Genomic DNA, 18373 nt, shown 5'->3' on the forward strand with positions numbered 1-18373 from the left:
ATTAATGAGCGAGCTAGGACAGACGTAGTCAATATAACTATTTGTTCAGCACTTTTGAATTTTACAGAAACAGAATTCAGAACATTGGCTGTTTTTACAGTATTCTCCTTGTACACCAAGTCAGAACCGTAGGATAAATAAAGGGGGAATATAAGCAGACAATGAAAGCCCTTATAATATTTGATTATTACATTTTTCTAAAAACAGGCTATAGGCTACATGTGCACCACTAAGTCAGAACAGTAGGCTAAGTTATGAGAGGGAAAGGGACCAAATTATTAGGGCGACTAACAGCTTACACTACAACTACACTACATACACTTTGTATTTCTTTCTTAGCTACAGTATTTTTTATTTAACCTTTATTTAATAGTATACATATCTCCCTGGCATATTACATCATTTATGCAGCAGCATACAAGCAATTTTTGGACTCACCTTGTTCTGTGCTCACTTGAACAGGAATGTGGTCCTTGTGGAAAAATGTTGTCATCAAAGTCTGGCATTCTCTGGTTTTATGGTGCTTTCAAGACAACTGTGCACTCTGAAAAAAATAAGGTCAAATCACGACGTCAGGGATCTTCAGGTCAGAGCTCTTGAAAGAGGCCCGAGTTCCCGAACTTAGAATTCCAAGTTGGATGACCATTGAAAATATATTTTCCCAGTCTGAGCTTATTTTCTTCCGAGTTCCCAGTTGTCTTGAACTCACTGAAGTCTGATATTTCCCAGTTCCGAGTTTCCAGTTGTTTTGAATGCAGCAGAAGTCATGCTAGATTGACAGCATGGCTAATGTTTTCAACCTTTTCTGGCCCATGGCATGTGAATGTTTATCCTTTTAAGCTTGGAAAAGAGACCCTTAAATCCAGACTTGGACCACACACCCACTCCACTGAATAGCAGGCTAGTGATTGCTTTGCAACGCTTGCAGTTAGCCACTGATTCCTTCCAAACCACTCATTGTTGAATTTGCAATTTCCAACTTGTTGTGTAATGTTTATGTTCAATGGCTGATGAACACTGATATGTTTTATCTAGAATTTCACTTCATATGACAACAATTGAAAAGGATTTGCCAGGAGATTGTCGACGTGATTCATGATGATGACTGCTTGTCTAGCTTGCTAGCTAAGATTTTGAAAGTATGATGTTGACATGATCAGTCCAATCAAAGCTAGTGTAGATATAATGTGATTTGAAGTCATTTTATCTGTGGCCAATGACCTTGAGCCTTCTTGGAGGGGCACTTCAAATGTAACTCTATGGCAGCACCCAAGGGGCTTGAATTTTCAAGCTCTCCCTTTAGATTTTGTGGTGACATAGTGTCCCCATGAGTGACAGAACGATAAACCGGCGCAACTAGAGAACATTACCAACCCCTACGCTCCGTCTTTTCTGCTGGCTGCCCCACCACCACAGAAAGCACTGAGCTAGGCTGAAACACCTGCATTTTGGAGCTGCCTTACTCAAGAAAGAATATGTGGCTTGAAACTGAATGAATATATTTTTTACATTATTTGTCAACTGATATGTGAGACGTATTAATATCAAAATAACTTGCAAAACAGACAACAACATTTTCTTTACAGGTGAGGCTCAAAATGACAGATCGCTGCTGCATATGCGTATATTGTATTCTAATAAAGTCCATTCTATTCAACTATTGCTGTACACGTATTCTACAGATATACTATATATACTATCCACATACTGTCCATAATGTCTGTACATCCCATCACACACGCACAGTACCAGTCAAAAGTTTGGACACACCTACTCATTCAAGGGTTTTTCTTTATTTTTACTATGTTCTACATTGTAGAATAATAGTGAAGACATCAAAAACTATGAAATAGCACATATGGAATCATGTAGTAACCAAAAAAGTTGGTTAAATCTATTTTATATTTGAGATTCTACAAAGTAGCCACCCTTTACCCCAACCCAGATAGGATGGCGTATTGCTAATACCCCAAACCAGATGGGATGGCGTATTGCTGCAGAAGGCTGTGGTAGCCATGCTGGTTAAGTGTACCTTGAATCTAAATAAATCACTGACAGCAAAGCACCCCACACCATCACACCTCCTCCTCCGTGCATCACGGTGGGAACCACACATACTCTGTGTCTCACAAAGGCACGGTGGTTGGAACCAAAAATCTCATATTTGGACTCATCAGACCGAAGGACAATTTCCACCGGTCTAATGTCCATTGTTCGTGTGTCTTGGCCCAAGCAAGTCTCTTTTTCTTATTGTGTCCTTTAGTAGTGGTTTATATATATATATATATTATATATATACCTGACCTGACTAGATCATAAAGGAACAATTGTCCAGGCAGAGGAATGAGTTTACGAATTGACGGTTTATTAACCCAACTTTACACAGGCTACTGTTTGGCCGTAGCCCACAAGCCAACCGTGACCTTCTCTTGTGAAGGCCAGACGTAAGAGAGAGAACAAAGGCTAAACCTGGTCTTAACTTTCAATGCTCCTTGCCCTACCCCCCTCCACGCCACTCCGCCAACCGCCAGGATGCCCGGCATCAGAACATTCCAGGCATCCCCGTGATTGGCAGATAGCAGGTTGATTGGCATGTCGGACCCGGCGAACACTGGGTACTGGTAAGTACAACACAACCACCTACTAGCCTAACACATAACACACAGCTGTCTGTGCGGGTCGCTACAATATAAATGTATATATATATATACACATTGATATTGCTCATCCCAAAAAGTTTTTTTACTGATCTTGGTCTTAAAGTATGCCATTAAAAGGCGCTACATGGTCAATTAGACGTCTGCGTTGCAGCATTTACGATGGTACATTCATTCATATTTCTTGCACTTCGTAGAGCAAGGCAGAGCTGTTGTGAAGGATGTTGTCAATGAAGTCAGTTTGTGTTTATACAGGATTTATCGCCCCCACCTACCGTCAACCAATCATGGGAGGCGCATGGTGCTGTGCTACAGACACAGATAGTACAAAGAGACTCACTTGATATATACATGTGAAGCATCCGGTTGGCGGTTCCACTCACTACCAAAATATTACGAGCAGTGGGAGAAGATCGAATGAGATGTATTTTGGCCGACATTCTGCAAATGTTTTAATCAATTAAACATTTGATCTCAATACAGTTTTCTTTTTCCAAAACTATAATATGTTATGATCAGAGTGGACTAGTTTGGTAGACTTTGCAAAAGTTTTAAAAAATGACGCTGTTTAGAAGGAGAGCAAAGACAAATTGATTTATTGCACATGCGCACTTCACGGAGTAGTGCGTACTAGAATCGTACTAGAAAGCGCCAATATTATATCGCTTGGCTCTGCCAACCTCGTCTGTTCTGCCCACTATGAGTAATTTGTTGCCATTGGAAACGACAAACTGCGGTCTATCTTGGTTTAGTTATAAAAAAAATCTTTGGTATGAAGCTCAATTACTTGAGGCCTGTTTCATCCTTCCTATTCGAAACAGTTCGCATATATTATGACAATTTCGTGGCGTTTGTGTTCGTTGGAGTTCGGCAGAGTTTTTGGGGTTTGGTTGGCTTCGTCTGTGATTAGTCAACAGGGCAAGTTGAGTGGGAACTATGGACGGGATACTTCACTGAAGTGTTAGTTTATATTAGTTTTCATGCACATGTTTTCACTTGAGAAATAATGCACCAAACATCTTATTCTAAGACCTTCGCAAAAACAGTAATTAATTAGATTTCCTGATTTCTTAGATTAATTCGGAACCGACGTTCGCTTCGCGTAGCAGAGTTCTGCGGCAAACCAAACCTACGTATGCAGACGCTTTTAGGGCATATCATGCTGATATTGAACAAAGTATGTGGAGAAGTTTATCTGACTATTATTTTTGACTAATCGATTTAGTCTCAGTGCTTTGAAGTGTGCAGGGTTGTACAACAGAACTGGGTGTGAGTTTGTCTTTTCCTCAACCTCATCAAAGGCATAATCAAGGCAGTGCTGCTCACCACCCTCCATCAGTCAATGGAAAGTCATTCAATACAATGTCTAGGGTGGCATCATCTCACTAGCCAAACACACATCTGATCTCACCCTTTTATATTTCATCCAGATAAATTATGGTATGCAGATGCAAGCTCTTTGGAACATGCCACACAGCATAGTCTGCATTGCAGAGGGTAAATTCATACATTTCTGGGTGTCTGGATTTTTTGACTATTCTCGGCAATTAATAGGTGAGTTCGGGATACATTGTAATGCCAGCAATTTGATTTCGGACTATTTCTGTTCAATTGGACTATCCCTGTCAGTTTGGCAAATATCTGTGTATCACGGAGAAGACGGAATAAGGGCAATAAAGTCTCAGATTAAACAGAATTTACTGTATACAAATTATTTTTAATTTAATGATTTTAATGCCTTACCGCTCCACTTCTGCAGGGTTGAAGTGATATATAATAGTCAGAGGGTGGCACTGTAGAGACGTGTACAGAATATTAGACAATTTGTAAAGGATTATAAGCAATTTGGTCTCCCAATTTGAATGCGTTTTAACAGCAACCGCGTAGGCTATATTTGGAATTCTAAAGTTCCCTGTTATCTATAACAGGACTCATCTTCACCCAAATCATTCTTCCATGCAATAACTACTGAGAGAAAGCATGCAGAAATGTTTTTGTATCTATATTGGTAACACGTGATAATAAGGATGTATAAAGAGGCAATACGTAGTTTATACAAACTGTTATAGCAGGGGTATTCAACCAGGGGTGATTTTTTTCCCATCTATTTTGTACGAATATCGCTAGCAACAATAAATATTTGAATAACATAACTACAGTAGAAAAGAGGAGCATATCTTCTTTGGAATGATTATACAAATGACACTCATTGAAGCAAATTATACTCACTGAGGTATCTGACATCTGCTTTGAAAAAGAATAGGCTACCAGTGCGGGAAGTGCCGCTGGCTGCTGGTAAGCTTTCTTGACTTGAACATACATTTTTGAAACACATGGCTGACTTTTGTTTAAAGGAAAAGTCCACTAATTTTTCCACTGTTGATACAGATGATGATGTGGCAAGTGACACGTTGCTTCTTGAAGGTCCTAAATCTTGACTGCTGACATGCAAAACATTTTGGGACTGTATTAACACTAGGCTAATTAAAAAATGACCTAAATATGGATTTGAGTGTATTTTCCCTTTAATCAGTTAAACAACTACTCAAAATGTGTTTTGAGTTACCTTTCTAGGCTATGTTAGAGTTTACACTTCCTCTTCCAATTAGGTAACACTTTATTTGGATAGTCCATCTGTAGATGCTCGACAGACTATCAGTAACATGTCAACTATCTACTAACCCTTATCCTAACCCTAACTATATACTTAGCAAGCAAGCATTTGTTTATCAACAGATAGTATAAATACAGATGGACAATCCAGACTATCCAAATAAAGTGTGACCTCCAATAATAATGTGGGGAGGTGAAAATAATGACAAACTATTTACCAAATCTATTCATTTTAAAATATTTTGTCATTATCATTCACCTGGTAAGACAAGGCGTGAAAATAATTCTGATAAGATATGATGGGGGTCCCTGGGTCAACTGTTTGCCAGGGAGGCAGGCAAAAGTGTAAAGACCCCAGGTTTATAGCCTTTATTTTAATATTTTAATACGTTGGATTCTATTTTGGCAAATTGTGTTTTGACCAAAGGTTATACGCTATTATACAGTTGAGTTATGTAGGCTACTATTATATAAGCCTGCTAAAAGTGACCCACTATATTGTGGATGCAAGACTTTTCAGTGTTCATTCTGCTACAATACACCGAAGGATGGAGCCTGCCGAAAAGGTTGAGTTGAACGACGCGCAGTGACATCTGGGCGTTTCGAGATTCGCGCATCTCGCTTGGTGCTACCGCGGTGCCAGGTGTGTTTAAACCTGTGGCGACGGATGGGGTCGCGGTTGTCACTACATCAAAATGTGTAGGATCCGAACTACCACCTGGAACGATAATAAATGACCATTAAGTGAATGATGCGATAGAAAACGGCTCGTGTCGTCGTTATGTTAGTCTAGTCACAGGTATAAAGGCACTCTCGTTGATGCACTGTACGGTTTACGATTCTAAATCTCCGAGCAGATTTGTCTCTCACGCAGTATGGTGAGGTGAGTGGATACCTTGTTTTAACAATTTACAGCCAAAGGTTTAGGAAAAAATAAAAAACAACATTTGATAGGGTGATGGGGAGGCTAACACGCATTTATGCATTCATTTAGACATTGTATTGCTTTCTTGTTTATTGTTTTACGCACATAGAACATTCGGAGTTTTGCAACGGACATACTTTCAGTAGCACAGCCAGCTACTGGGGTGCTCGTACTGGTTTTTATTGACAGTGGTGCTACTCCAGGATTACTGTGGTTTATTCCTGGACAATATTACATTTATTTACACATTACCGGGAATACCTCATCCATGACGCAGGCTGGCTCCCAAAAGTGAATGATCAATTATAACAGAGACATGAAACTCCGATCAGAACCAGGGAATAACTCGAGATTAGAAGTCTTTGTTCGACCATATTTGCTCCTGCTTTAGTGCTTGAGAAACAAAGCAAAACCAAACAGACAATTTCAGATCAGTGACAGACAACATCAAAAGGATACAGTATGTCCAGAACGCTGAAAAAGAAGAAACATTGGTCCAGCAAGGTGCAGGAGTGTGCCGTGTCATGGGGAAGCCTCGGAGAATTCGGCAATGTGGTGGAGGTGCTGGGGGGTGCCGAACACGGAGAGTTCCCTTACTTGGGCCAGATGAAGTTGGATTTGATGGTGTGCCACGTCGGGAGAATGCCCTATTTTGGGGACGTTTTGTTGGAGATCAACGGAACCCCCATCAGTGGACTTACAAACCGCGACACGCATGCAGTCATTCGCCACTTTCGGGAGCCCATTCGTTTGAAGACTGTCAAACCAGGTGCGCCCTCGTTTTCCTCTAACTTTTGTGCCATTTTACATCAAGTATTTGATATGCAAATGTGGCCTCGCTTGACATTAACATACGCTCTATGCCAGAGTAGTCTACCAACAACCAGTTGAGAGTAGTCTACCAATACCCTGTGTAGATGTCCTGTAGTAAGTAAGTACATATCTTTTATGGGGGTATTTACCATTTATTCTAACCCCTTTTCTCTCAGAGAATGAATGTGCATACTTATAGTGCAAGGTTATTATACAGCCTATTCTAGCTACCATGCAATAACACAATGTAGTGCCCTTTGTTGAATGTGTTGTAGTGTCTTTGTTGAATGACTACACAAGAATCATGTGGAGGAGTCAGTGTCCATCACTTGCTGGGGCTCATCACATACCTCATTCTGCTTTGGACGTTGGTCAAGTCTGATTTAATGTTCTTATGCCCTCAGAGAAATCCCCTTTGCATTCTGTTATTGATAAATGCCAATGCCACTCATATTGCTGGTTGCGATAGGAGTGGCATGGCAAGTAATTTGACAGATGCACATCTGCCATTGATATGACATGACCTCAAACAGTGATGTGTCTGTCATTTAACCCCCCCCCCCCCCCCCCCCCCACAGACATGGTCCTTACCTCTGCCTCTTTAGGGCTATATGCTGGTTTCATGAGTTCCTTTCTTATGATCCTATTGGAACCCTGGTTTCTGCAGTCTGTATGCACTCTGAGGAGTAGGGCCTCATGGGTCAGCCAGACTGGAAGGTTGGCTGTCTGTTTATCTGGTATAAAGGAAGGGGATGACTCGCTTGTTGTTGTGTATTTGAACTGGAATATCTAAACAACAACTGAGACTGTGGAAAGGTTGCAGTAGCATCTGAGTCTTAGGCCTCCAGGCCAGTAGCCCTGAAGATCAGCTATGTTTGGGAGAGTGAGTGTGTGTGAGTGTGTGTGTCCACTGCACAACTTAAAGCTCCTCGCACCACGCTCTATGCCCCACCAACCAAGGATGATTAATAAAGGGCATGGGAGGGAGAAGGAATCAGCCCAGCCTTTGGATCTAGGCTCAACTCCCACACTATGCTGTTTTTGTTCTTAAGCTTGTAGTGATGGCAATATTCCTCATCACCTTCTACTTCAAATTCATCAATCACCAGCAGCAACAACGACCTGAGTTAACTCTTTACCAGTCCGTGAATTGTATCAGTCATACATATGACGGGTCACAGTGATGGCTTGAACTGTCTTGTGGAGGCTCTTCCATAGAAATGTACTTGCTGCCATAAAGGTCAAAACTCTCATAATGAACAGCTTTTTGTATGATATGTATATGTAATTATATTCTATAATAGTATGTGTGTTTGTGTGTGTGTGTGTGTATGTGTACACTCACGCCGTGCGCCTGTGTGTACACTCGCGCCGTGCGCCTGTGTGTTTTGTCTTTGCACACATAGATGCACACACATACGCACACAGTGTTTCCTGCACGGTAAGCTCATTTTTAATTCACATCTCTTGCATTATTGAGGCAGTGAGTGTTACTGCCTCCACGCTGATGGGGGGCGGTGCGGTACAGGGCGGTGTGGTGGCGATGGTCTTGGAGGATCAGCTGTTACCATTAAGCTGTGGCACAGCAAGAATGGTTGGCGGGAGAGGGGAGAGCAGAGGGAGCTGACAGAGATTGGTGCACTAGATGTTCTACTGCTGCTGTTCCCAGGATCCTCTTCTCTCTCTCCTCTGGAACCTGGAGCTGGTGGACTTCTTTTATCTGCTGACAGCTGAGAGGAAGAGCTAGGAGGAGGAGTTGGGAGTGTAGTATGAATCACTTTTGTGTGGGAACACCTCTGAGTATGAATTAGGCTGTTTGAGAAGGGTTGAATCCTAATGAACCTGCCTACATGTTGATTAAAGTAGCTACTGTAGTAGGGCAAAGCTGTGCTGGAAAACATTGGTAGAGCATGGGTGAAGACAGGCCTGGTGCTCATGTGGAGGAGTGTGACTGAGGAGGCATTGTGAGAGGACAGGAGGAGTCTCCATGGAAGTTGTAGTCATGGAGCTAACGAAGGCCTCAGCCTGCTTCTACTATTTAATGCATCATCTACACCAATGAGCCATAAGGCATCCCTCACACACATATAACCCACTTTGTTATGTAAAAAAGCACAGAGAGCCAAAGGCTAGAACCTATGTTAGGTGGCATGTGTGCCAGTGGAGTCTGCTGAGGGGTGGACGGCTCATAATAATGGCTGAAAAGGAGCGAATGGAATGGCATCAAACACATGGAAACCATGGGTGTTTCTAAATATGCATACTACTGTGCTCCAAGTGCATTCTCCGACGACTTTCTCTTGAGGACGTTCTTGTGAAGACAAGAGTGTGAAGAACGCATGAAACATTCCATTTGAGAAGGATTCGCACTCCCCCTACTGTATTATCTCAGGCTTCACCTCCCCATTCACTGAACCTTCTTCTAGCCAGGACAATAGCAAAAAATAGACAAAACAAGAGATACACAAAGCAAACATTTTACTTCATATTTATCAGCTAGATATTATGTTCATTGTAATAATCTAGCTCTCCAGCTAGTTAAACAGACATAAATGACCTAAAACTAATATGATGCAAGGTAGATGTACATTTTTCATCTTCCAGGACAATGGCAATAGAGATATACAGTGGCAAGAGAAAGTATGTGAACCCTTTGGAATTACCTGGATTTCTGCATAAAGCGGTCATCAAATTTGATCTGACCTTCAACTAAGTCACAACAATAGACAAACAAAGTGTGCTTAAACTAATGACACACAAATTATTGTATTTTTCTTGTCTATATTGAATACATCATTTAAACATTCACAGTGTAGGTTGGAAAAAGTATGTGAACGCCTAGGCTAATGACTTCTCCAAAAGCTAATTGGAGTCAGGAGTCAGCAAACCTGGAGTCCAGTCAATGAGACAAGATTGGAGATGTTGGTTAGAGCTGCCTTGCCCTATAAAAAACACCCACAAAATTTGAGTTTGCTATTCACAAGAGGCATTGTGTGAACCTTGCCTGGAACAAAAGAGATCTCAGAAGACCTAAGATTAAGAATTGTTGACTTGCATAAAGCTGGAAAAGGTTTTAAAAAAGTATCTCTAAAAGCCTTGATGTTCATCAGTCCATGGTAAGACAAATTGTCCATAAACGGAGAAAGTTCAGTACTGTTGCTACTCTCCATAGGAGTGGCCGTCCTGCAAAGATGACAGCAAGAGCACAGCGCAGAATGCTCCATGAGGTTAAGAAGAATCCTAGAGTGTCAGCTAAAGACTTACCAAAATCTCTGGAATCAAATCAACAATTCAAATGTATTAATAAAGCCCTTCTTACATCAGCTGATGTCACAGTGCTGTACAGAAACCCAGTCAAAAACTCCAAACAGCAAGCAATGCAGGTGTAGAAGCACGGTGGCCAGGAAATACTCCCTAGAAAGGCCAGAACCTAGGAAGAAACCTAGAGAGGAACCAAGCTATGAGGGGTGGCCAGTCCTCTTCTGGCTGTGCCGGGTGGAGATTATAACAGAACATGGCCAAGATGTTCAAATGTTCATAGATGACCAGCAGGGTCAAATAATAATAATAATCACAGTGGTTGTCGAAGGTGCAACAGGTCAGCACCTCGGGAGTAAATGTCAGTTAGCTTTTCATAGCCAATCATTCAGAGTATCTCTACCGCTCCTGCTGTCTCTAGAGAGTTGAAAACAGCAAGTCTGGGACAGGTAGCACATCCGGTGAACATGTCAGGGTTCCATAGCCGCAGGCAGAACAGTTGAAACTGGAGCAGCAGCACGGCCAGGTGGACTGGGGTCAGCAAGGAGTCATCAGGCCAGGTAGTCCTGATGGAACATGCTAACATCTCTGTTGACGAGTCTATGATACGTAAAACACTAAACAAGAATTGTGTTCATGGGAGGACACCACGGAAGAAGCCACTGCTGTACAAAAAAAAAACATTGCTGAACATCTGAAGTTTGCAAAAGTGCACCTGGATGTTCCACAGCGCTACTGGCAAAATATTCTGTGGACAGATGAAACTACAGTTGAGTTGTTTGGAAGGAACACACAACATTATGTGTGGAGAAAAAAAGGCACAGCACAGCACACCAACATCAAAACCTCATCCCAACTGTAAAGTATGGTAAAGGGAGCATCATGGTGTGGTGCTGCTTTGCTATCATCAACGGAAAAATGAATTCCCAAGTTTATCAAGACATTGCAGGATAATGTTAGGCTGTCTGTCTGCCAATTGAAGCTCAACAGAAGTTGAGTGATGCAACAGGACAACGACCCAAAACACAAAAGTAAATCAACAACAGAATAGCTTCAACAGAAGAAAATACGCCTTCTGGAGGGGCCCAGTCAGAGTCCTGACCTCAACCCGATTGAGAGGCTGTGGCATGACCTCAAGAGAGCAGTTCACACCAGGCATCCCAAGAATATTGCTGAACTGAAACAGTTTTGTAAAGAGGAATGGTCCAAAATTCCTCCTGACCATTGTGCAGGTCTGATCCGCAACTACAGAAAACGTTGAGGTTATTGCTGCCAAAGGAGGATCAACCAGTTATTAAATATAAGGGTTCACATTATTTTCCCACCCTGCACTGTGAGTGTTTACATGGTGTGTTCAATAAAGACATGAAAATCTCAAATTGTTTGGTATTATTAGTTTAAGCAGACTGTGTTTGTCTTTTGTTGTGACCTAGATGAAGATCAGATCACATTTTATGACCAATTTATGCAGAAATACAGGTAATTCCAAAGGGTTCACATACTTTTTCTTTGCCACTGTACACAAAGCAACCGTTTTAATTCATAACTATAAGCTATGTGAACAGTAATAATGTAGCTATCCAGATAGTGACCAAAAACTATGACCTAAAACTAATATTATGCAAGATAAATGTCAATTCTTCTTGGGTATGCTAGCTAACAATTCTTTGTGGCTAGCTAACAGTAGTATCTAGCCAGTTAGCCCTATTAACTAATTATGGGCATACGATCTACAGTACGTAGGCAGATAAACATGCCAATATTAACACAGCATGTATTTATTAACGTATCAAGATAAAATATTGTAGTCAGCCAACATATGAGATGTGAATAGGGAACATTTCATTCTGAAGTCGGAGTGTATTTTCTCTCATTTCAACTAGAATAATGGCTGCCATTGATTTCAAGAAATGTTGCATTGTTTTTTTCTTACGTGGTTGTATCATATTTCTTTGCATACTTTCCATTGAAGCTTGCATCGATGAATGCTTCAAAATATGTACAAATGGAGAACGCATTCAAGAAGTGCCCTCCGTGCTCCGTTTCACATAATTTGACCCTCACATGCTTCAATTTTGCGTGCTCGGAGTACGGTAGTATGCATTTTGAAAAACATCCCATGTGTTTGATGTATTTGATACCATTCCACTCCAGCCATTACCAGGAGCCCGTTCTCCCCATTTAAGGTGCCACCAACCTCCTGTAATGTGTGCTATTATTCAATAGAGAATCTATGTAATGGTGTGCATGCTGTGTCTGTCTACAGTGGGTCCCACTATGCTGAAGGCAGTGGAGCAGCCTGGCTCTGACAGCCCTGTGTCTTTCACACACGTAACCATATTTCACATTACCTGCTGATTACACCAATATAGAGGAACGTATCCAATCCTTATTTGTATTTTTTTTTTACCCCTTTTTCTCCCCAATTTCATGGTATCCAATTGGTAGTTACAGTCTTGTCTCATCGCTGCAACTCCCGTACGGACTCGGGAGAGGGGAATGCCGAGAGCCGTGCGTCCTCCGAAACAACTCAACCAAGCCACAATACTTCTTGACACAATGTCCACTTAACCCAGAAGCCAGCCGCACCAATGTGTCGGAGGAAACACCATACACCTGGCGACCGTGTCATTGTGCACTGCGCCCGGCCCGCCACAGGAGTCGCTAGTGCGGGATGGGACAAGGACATCTCTGCCGTTCAAACCTTCCCCTAACCCGGACGACGCTGGGCCAATTGTGTGCCGTCCCATGGGTCTCCCGGTCGCGGCCGGCTACGACAGAGCCTGGACTCAAAACCCAGAATCTCTAGTGGCACAGCTAGCACTGCGCTGCAGTGCCTTAGACCACTGCGCCCCTTGGGAGGCCCAAGTGGATCCAATGCTGCGCCCTGTAATGGTATGCAATAGAGATGGTGGGCGTGGGTTAATCGCGCTAATGCATAACTTATATCTGGGAAGTGGCTCTCCAGTCTCGATAGAGTCCTCCTCTTGACAGGCCCTGCTTTGTCATCAGAATGAGATTTGTGTGGGTCGGTCGCTTGCCAGAAAACTGGAGGGAACACAAGCTGAGAGGCCCCCTGGTTAGGCAGAAACATCTGGCTCCTGCTCTAGTTGGAGAGAGAGTACAGAGCTGAGCTAGCCAGTCTCCCAAAATATGTCAGCAGTGGCACAGAGAACTCCAGGCAATATTGACATCGGAGAAGTAGAGCTTAGTAGCCTAGATATGTACATCAGTCAACATGATGTGAAAAGTTCCTGCAGGCCCAGTACAGTTATATGCTTTTTGGCATCAGGATTTTGGAACGCTTTACACATTTGATAGGGCTTGTGTTGTGTTCCTAGCAGCAGGTGATGGGCCCAGTATGTCAAACTAATCCTCTACAAATAGCATGTTTGTCACATCCTCGTTCAGTCTACCACCAGCAGGCCACTAACACTAATCACCAGCATCCGTGCAACAGAGGGACACGTGAGCCTGTCAGAAACTAAGAAGTGAGCTGCCGCTGTCGCAGTACTAGAGCATGACAATTAGTTTGTGTTTCACCATGCCCAAAGCATCCCACTCTGCTCAACCTTTCCTCATTAATGATTTTCTCTATGTATCTCTCTCATTCTTTTTCAATCTCTCTTTCTTTTCTTCTCCCCCCCACACCAACACACAGACTTCCCCCTCCTATTTGCTTTCATCTTGGTGGTTCTGAGAGAATAAATTGCACGCCAGCAACCAGTTGTTCAGGAAAATAAGTGGTTGCCGTCTCAACGAGGAGAAGGCAAAGTAATAATAATCGCTGAATGCGTGGGATATGTTCTTCTGCAGGAGCACTTCTTCTGTAGCCTACTACAATCACCATGGACACCGGAACACACAAAATCACACAAAATACTATTCTTTAAATATCCTGGTCTTTTTACTTTATTTTGTTACAATGTGTTTTCATGACATCACTTCCTGTTTTTGCTTCTGTTTCTGCTTCTTTTACCGCTCAGCCCTCACTGTTGACTCACCTAACCTTACATAGCTAGCCTACATCACAGGCCTTCCCATATCATCTAGCTCTCAGGAGACATCATCTAAACCTCTCACTTAAGAACACACCAGTCTCACATGCAATGGTGTGTGTGTGTGTGTGTATGTGGGAGCGGTGAGGGGGGAGAGGGGGATGCACAGAACAACTGGAAAACAAACGAGCGTGAAGTCGATCTCAACCCTACTCCTAGTGCTCAATAATTAATTTAGGCAAGGAAGCTACTCTCCGTACTCTCCGTACTCTCCCCAGTGTGTGTGTGTGTGTGTGTGTGTGTGTGTTGCGTGGTGGTGGTATTACAGTAAATCTGTAATGTCTAAAACACATTGTAGTCCCTAGTGCTCTCATTAGTCCCACCATAATTAAATTGGTGCCGCTCTCACTCTCCAGCATTGCCTTGGAATAGAAAACATAAGGGAAAGGAGGCTTATAGTCTGTGAGGATAGGCTGACAGCTACAGCTTCTACTTTAGGAATGGATGATGGCTGGAGCTTCTGAGTCGGGATTGGCTCATGGTTATAGCTTCTGTGTGAAGATTTGACGGTGACAGATGGCTTGATCTACAGTGTGTGTGAATTTACTGGAGCTGCTCCTATATGGGACTGGTTGTATTCTTAGTCACTGAAAAGGAACAAAGAAACATTTCACAATGTTACTTACAGGCACAAAGCATCCTCCATAGAAACAAATTATGCCTATCTTTACTTGATGTAAGATTGAATTGGTTATTTTGTAACCAGACCATAGGTGTGATGATTGGCTGATGAACTCCTGTCCATCAGCAGCCTCTGTCAAATCAAATCAAAGCAAATGTTATTCAGGCACTGGGGCATAGCTGGGGCTTCTGGGATATCACAGTCCTCCAGTACCTGGGGAATTACGTGTAACAGTGGCGACATAAGTCACAATGTCACTGTTTAATGAGCAATAAGAGACAGAGGAGGGAGGGATAGAGGGAGGGAGAGGGGAAAAGGTCACACAGGAATAGGATATACAGTGCATTCGAAAAGTTTTCAGACACCTTCATTTTTCCCCACATTTTGTTACGTTACATACAGCCTTATTCTAAAATCGATTAAATCGTTGTTCATCAATCCACACACAATGCCCCATATTGACAAAGCAAAAACAGGTTTTTAGACATTTTTGCAAATTTCTATTAAAAAAACTATTTTGTTAGGTTACAGCCTTCATCTAAAATTGATTACAACAACTGAAATATCACATTTACATAAGTATTCAGACTTTACTCAGTACTTTGTTGAAGCACCTTTGGCAGTTATTACAGCCTCGAGTCTCCTTGGATATGATGCTGCAAGCTTGGCACACCTGTATTTGGGGAGTTTCTCCAATTATTCTCTGCAGATCCTCTCAAGCTCTGTCAGTTTGTATGGGGAGTGTTGCTGCACAGCTATTCTCAGGGCTCTCCAGAGATTTTAAGATCGGGTTCAAGTCTGAGCTTTGGCTGGGCTACTCAAAGACATTCAGAGACTTGTTCCGAAGCCACTCCTGTGTTGTCTTGGCTGTGTACTTAGGGTCGTTGTCCTGTTGCAAGGTGAACCTTCGCCCCAGGCTGAGATCCTGAGTGCTCTGGAGCAGTTTTTCATCAAGGATCTCTCTGTACTTTGCTCCGTTCATCTTTCCCTCGATCCTGACTAGTCTCCCAGTCCCTCCTCTGAAAAACATCCCCACAGCATGATGCTGCCACCACCATGCTTCACCGTAGGGATGGTGCCATGTTTCCTCCAGACGTGAAGCTTGGCATTCAGGCCAAAGAGTTCAATCTTGGTTTCATCAGACCAGGTCATCCTGTTTCACATGGTCTGAGAGTCCTTTAGGTGCATTTTGGCAAACTCCAAGTTGGCTGTCTTGCGTTTTACAGAGGAGTGGCTTCTGTCTGGCCACTCTACCATAAAGGCCTGATTGTTGGAGTGCTGCAGAGGTGGTTGTCCTGGAATGTTCTCCTATCTCCACAGAAGAACTTTAGAGCTCTAGAACTCTAGAACCATCAGGTTCTTGGTCACCTCCCTGACCAAGGTGCTTCTCTCCTGATTGCTCAAACTTCTTCCATATAAGAATGATGGAGGCCACTGTGTTCTTGGGGACCTTCAATGCTGCAGAAATGTTTTGGTACCCTTTCCCAGATCTGTGCCTCAACACAATCCTGTCTCGGGCGGCAGGGTAGCCTAGTGGTTAGAGTGTTGGACTAGTAACTGGAAGGTTGCAAGTTTGAACCCCTGAGCTGACAAGGTACAAATCTGTCATTGAAAATAAGAATTTGTTCTTAACTGACTTGCCTAGTAAAATAAAATACATTCTTTTAAAATGTTGTCTTAGAGCTCTACGGAAAATTTCTTCGACCTCATGGCTTGGTTTTTGCTCTGACATGCACTGTCAACTATGGGACCTTCTATAGACAGGTATGTGCCTTTCCAAATAATTTCAGGTCAATTGAATTTACCACAGGTGGACTACAATCAAATTGTAGAAACATCTCAAGGAAGATCAATGGAAAAGGATGCACCTGAGCTCAATTTGGAGTCTCATAGAAATGGGTCTGAATATTTATGTAAGTAAGGTATGTCTGTTTTAGATTTTTTTCATACATTTGTAAAGATTTATAAAACCCTGTTTTTTCTTTGTTGTTATGAAGTACTGTGTGTAGATTGATGAGGAACTGTTTTTATGTAATCAATTTTAGAAAAAGCCTGTAACTTAATAAAATGTGGAAAAAGTCAACGGGTCTGAATACTAATGCTTTTGGGATATTTTGGGATATTGGGAGAGTATTTTGCCAGATATCAGTCATATAGAGAGTCCCTCTCTTTTTCTCCCTCTTTTTTAGTCAGCATCGATGTTAATGCCAATAGCTATTGCATTTGCCATTTATTCTTGTCACGACCTTGATGTATAACCACATTGCTTTGTCCTGAAGCAGTGCATTCGCTTCTAATGGAATAATTTACTGAAATATCACAATCATTCATTATGTATTTTAGAATAAACAACATAATAAAGTGTGCTCACCAGGGCTGGTCTTCATTAGGTTGGGTTGAGAGATGTATTGTGTGCGTCATTCTGGAGTGGTGTTTGATCGGTTGAGAGTCATTATCTGACTGGTTGTTTGCATTATTAGGGACTGGTAATACAGTTACTGACCGAAACGCTCCCGTTCATGATGGACACTATCTTTATGCAACAGTGAGCGCTAGCCGCCTTCGGAAAGACAGTCATTGACTCTCCCCTTCAGCATGGGTCAGAGATGTGAGATGCCACTAATAGCCACTACTGACTAACTACCCCAGACCAGAGTGTCACTTTTCATTCAGCAGCATTTATTATTTTGTCCTCATTGGTGTTTATCCACTGGAAGATGAACTCAGGTCACCTTTAAATCGCTCCCAGGTAATGGGCCTGGACATTTGAATTACCGTGCTCTTTTTAAAGGAACATTAGCCACCAGCTTAGGTTTCTGATTGAAGCAAAATTGATAGGTGGCATAAACATCAGCCATGGAGAGAATGTGTGTGTGTGTGTGCAGTTTGATACAGCTCTGTGTTGTATTGATGATAATGACGATATGAGGGGGGCCGGGAGTGTAGATGGCTTTCTCAGGGTTTGTGCCAGGGCCGTGTTAAAGTTTGTGTGTCTGTCTCTGTGGGTGTGTGTATACAGGCAGGCATCACACACATTGAGCACTAAAACAGTGGATCAGGCCATTGCCGGACACCTCAAATAGATAGTCTGTCATAGCATGAATGCCAGAGTCAGTCCCAGGTAAGGTCAAAATGAGCATGGTAACATGCATACAACAATGTGATTATTGTGGATAGTCAGGTTAATACAGTGCCTTGCGAAAGTATTCGGCCCCCTTGAACTTTGCAACCTTTTGCCACATTTCAGGCTTCAAACATAAAGATATACAACTGTATTTTTTTGTGAAGAATCAACAACAAGTGGGACACAATCATGAAGTGGAACGACATTTATTGGATATTTCAAACTTTTTTAACAAATCAAAAACTGAAAAATTGGGCGTGCAAAATTATTCAGCCCCCTTAAGTTAATACTTTGTAGCGCCAC

The 18373-nt window shown here is 42.3% G+C and overlaps 2 protein-coding genes across 5 annotated transcripts in view; one reads left to right on the plus strand and one right to left on the minus strand.

The window, feature by feature from the left end:
* LOC149982572 (solute carrier family 2, facilitated glucose transporter member 1-like) overlaps positions 1-18373 on the minus strand; it is a 321473-nt gene that overhangs the window by 236221 nt on the left and 66879 nt on the right. The gene's annotated exons all lie outside the window — the stretch shown is intronic.
* LOC110527986 (membrane-associated guanylate kinase, WW and PDZ domain-containing protein 3) overlaps positions 4419-18373 on the plus strand; it is a 145897-nt gene continuing 131942 nt past the window's right edge. For all 4 annotated transcript variants that reach the window (XM_021609674.3, XM_021609675.3, XM_021609676.3 and 1 more), the window contains exon 1: positions 4419-6964. In XM_021609674.3, the coding sequence (XP_021465349.3) occupies positions 6658-6964 (307 nt within the window). In that variant the 5' untranslated portion in view covers positions 4419-6657. The remainder of the gene's footprint in view (positions 6965-18373) is intronic.

The sequence above is a fragment of the Oncorhynchus mykiss genome, chromosome 7 (assembly GCF_057628025.1).
Source record: "Oncorhynchus mykiss isolate SJ-2025 chromosome 7, ASM5762802v1, whole genome shotgun sequence".
NCBI lineage: Eukaryota > Metazoa > Chordata > Actinopteri > Salmoniformes > Salmonidae > Oncorhynchus > Oncorhynchus mykiss.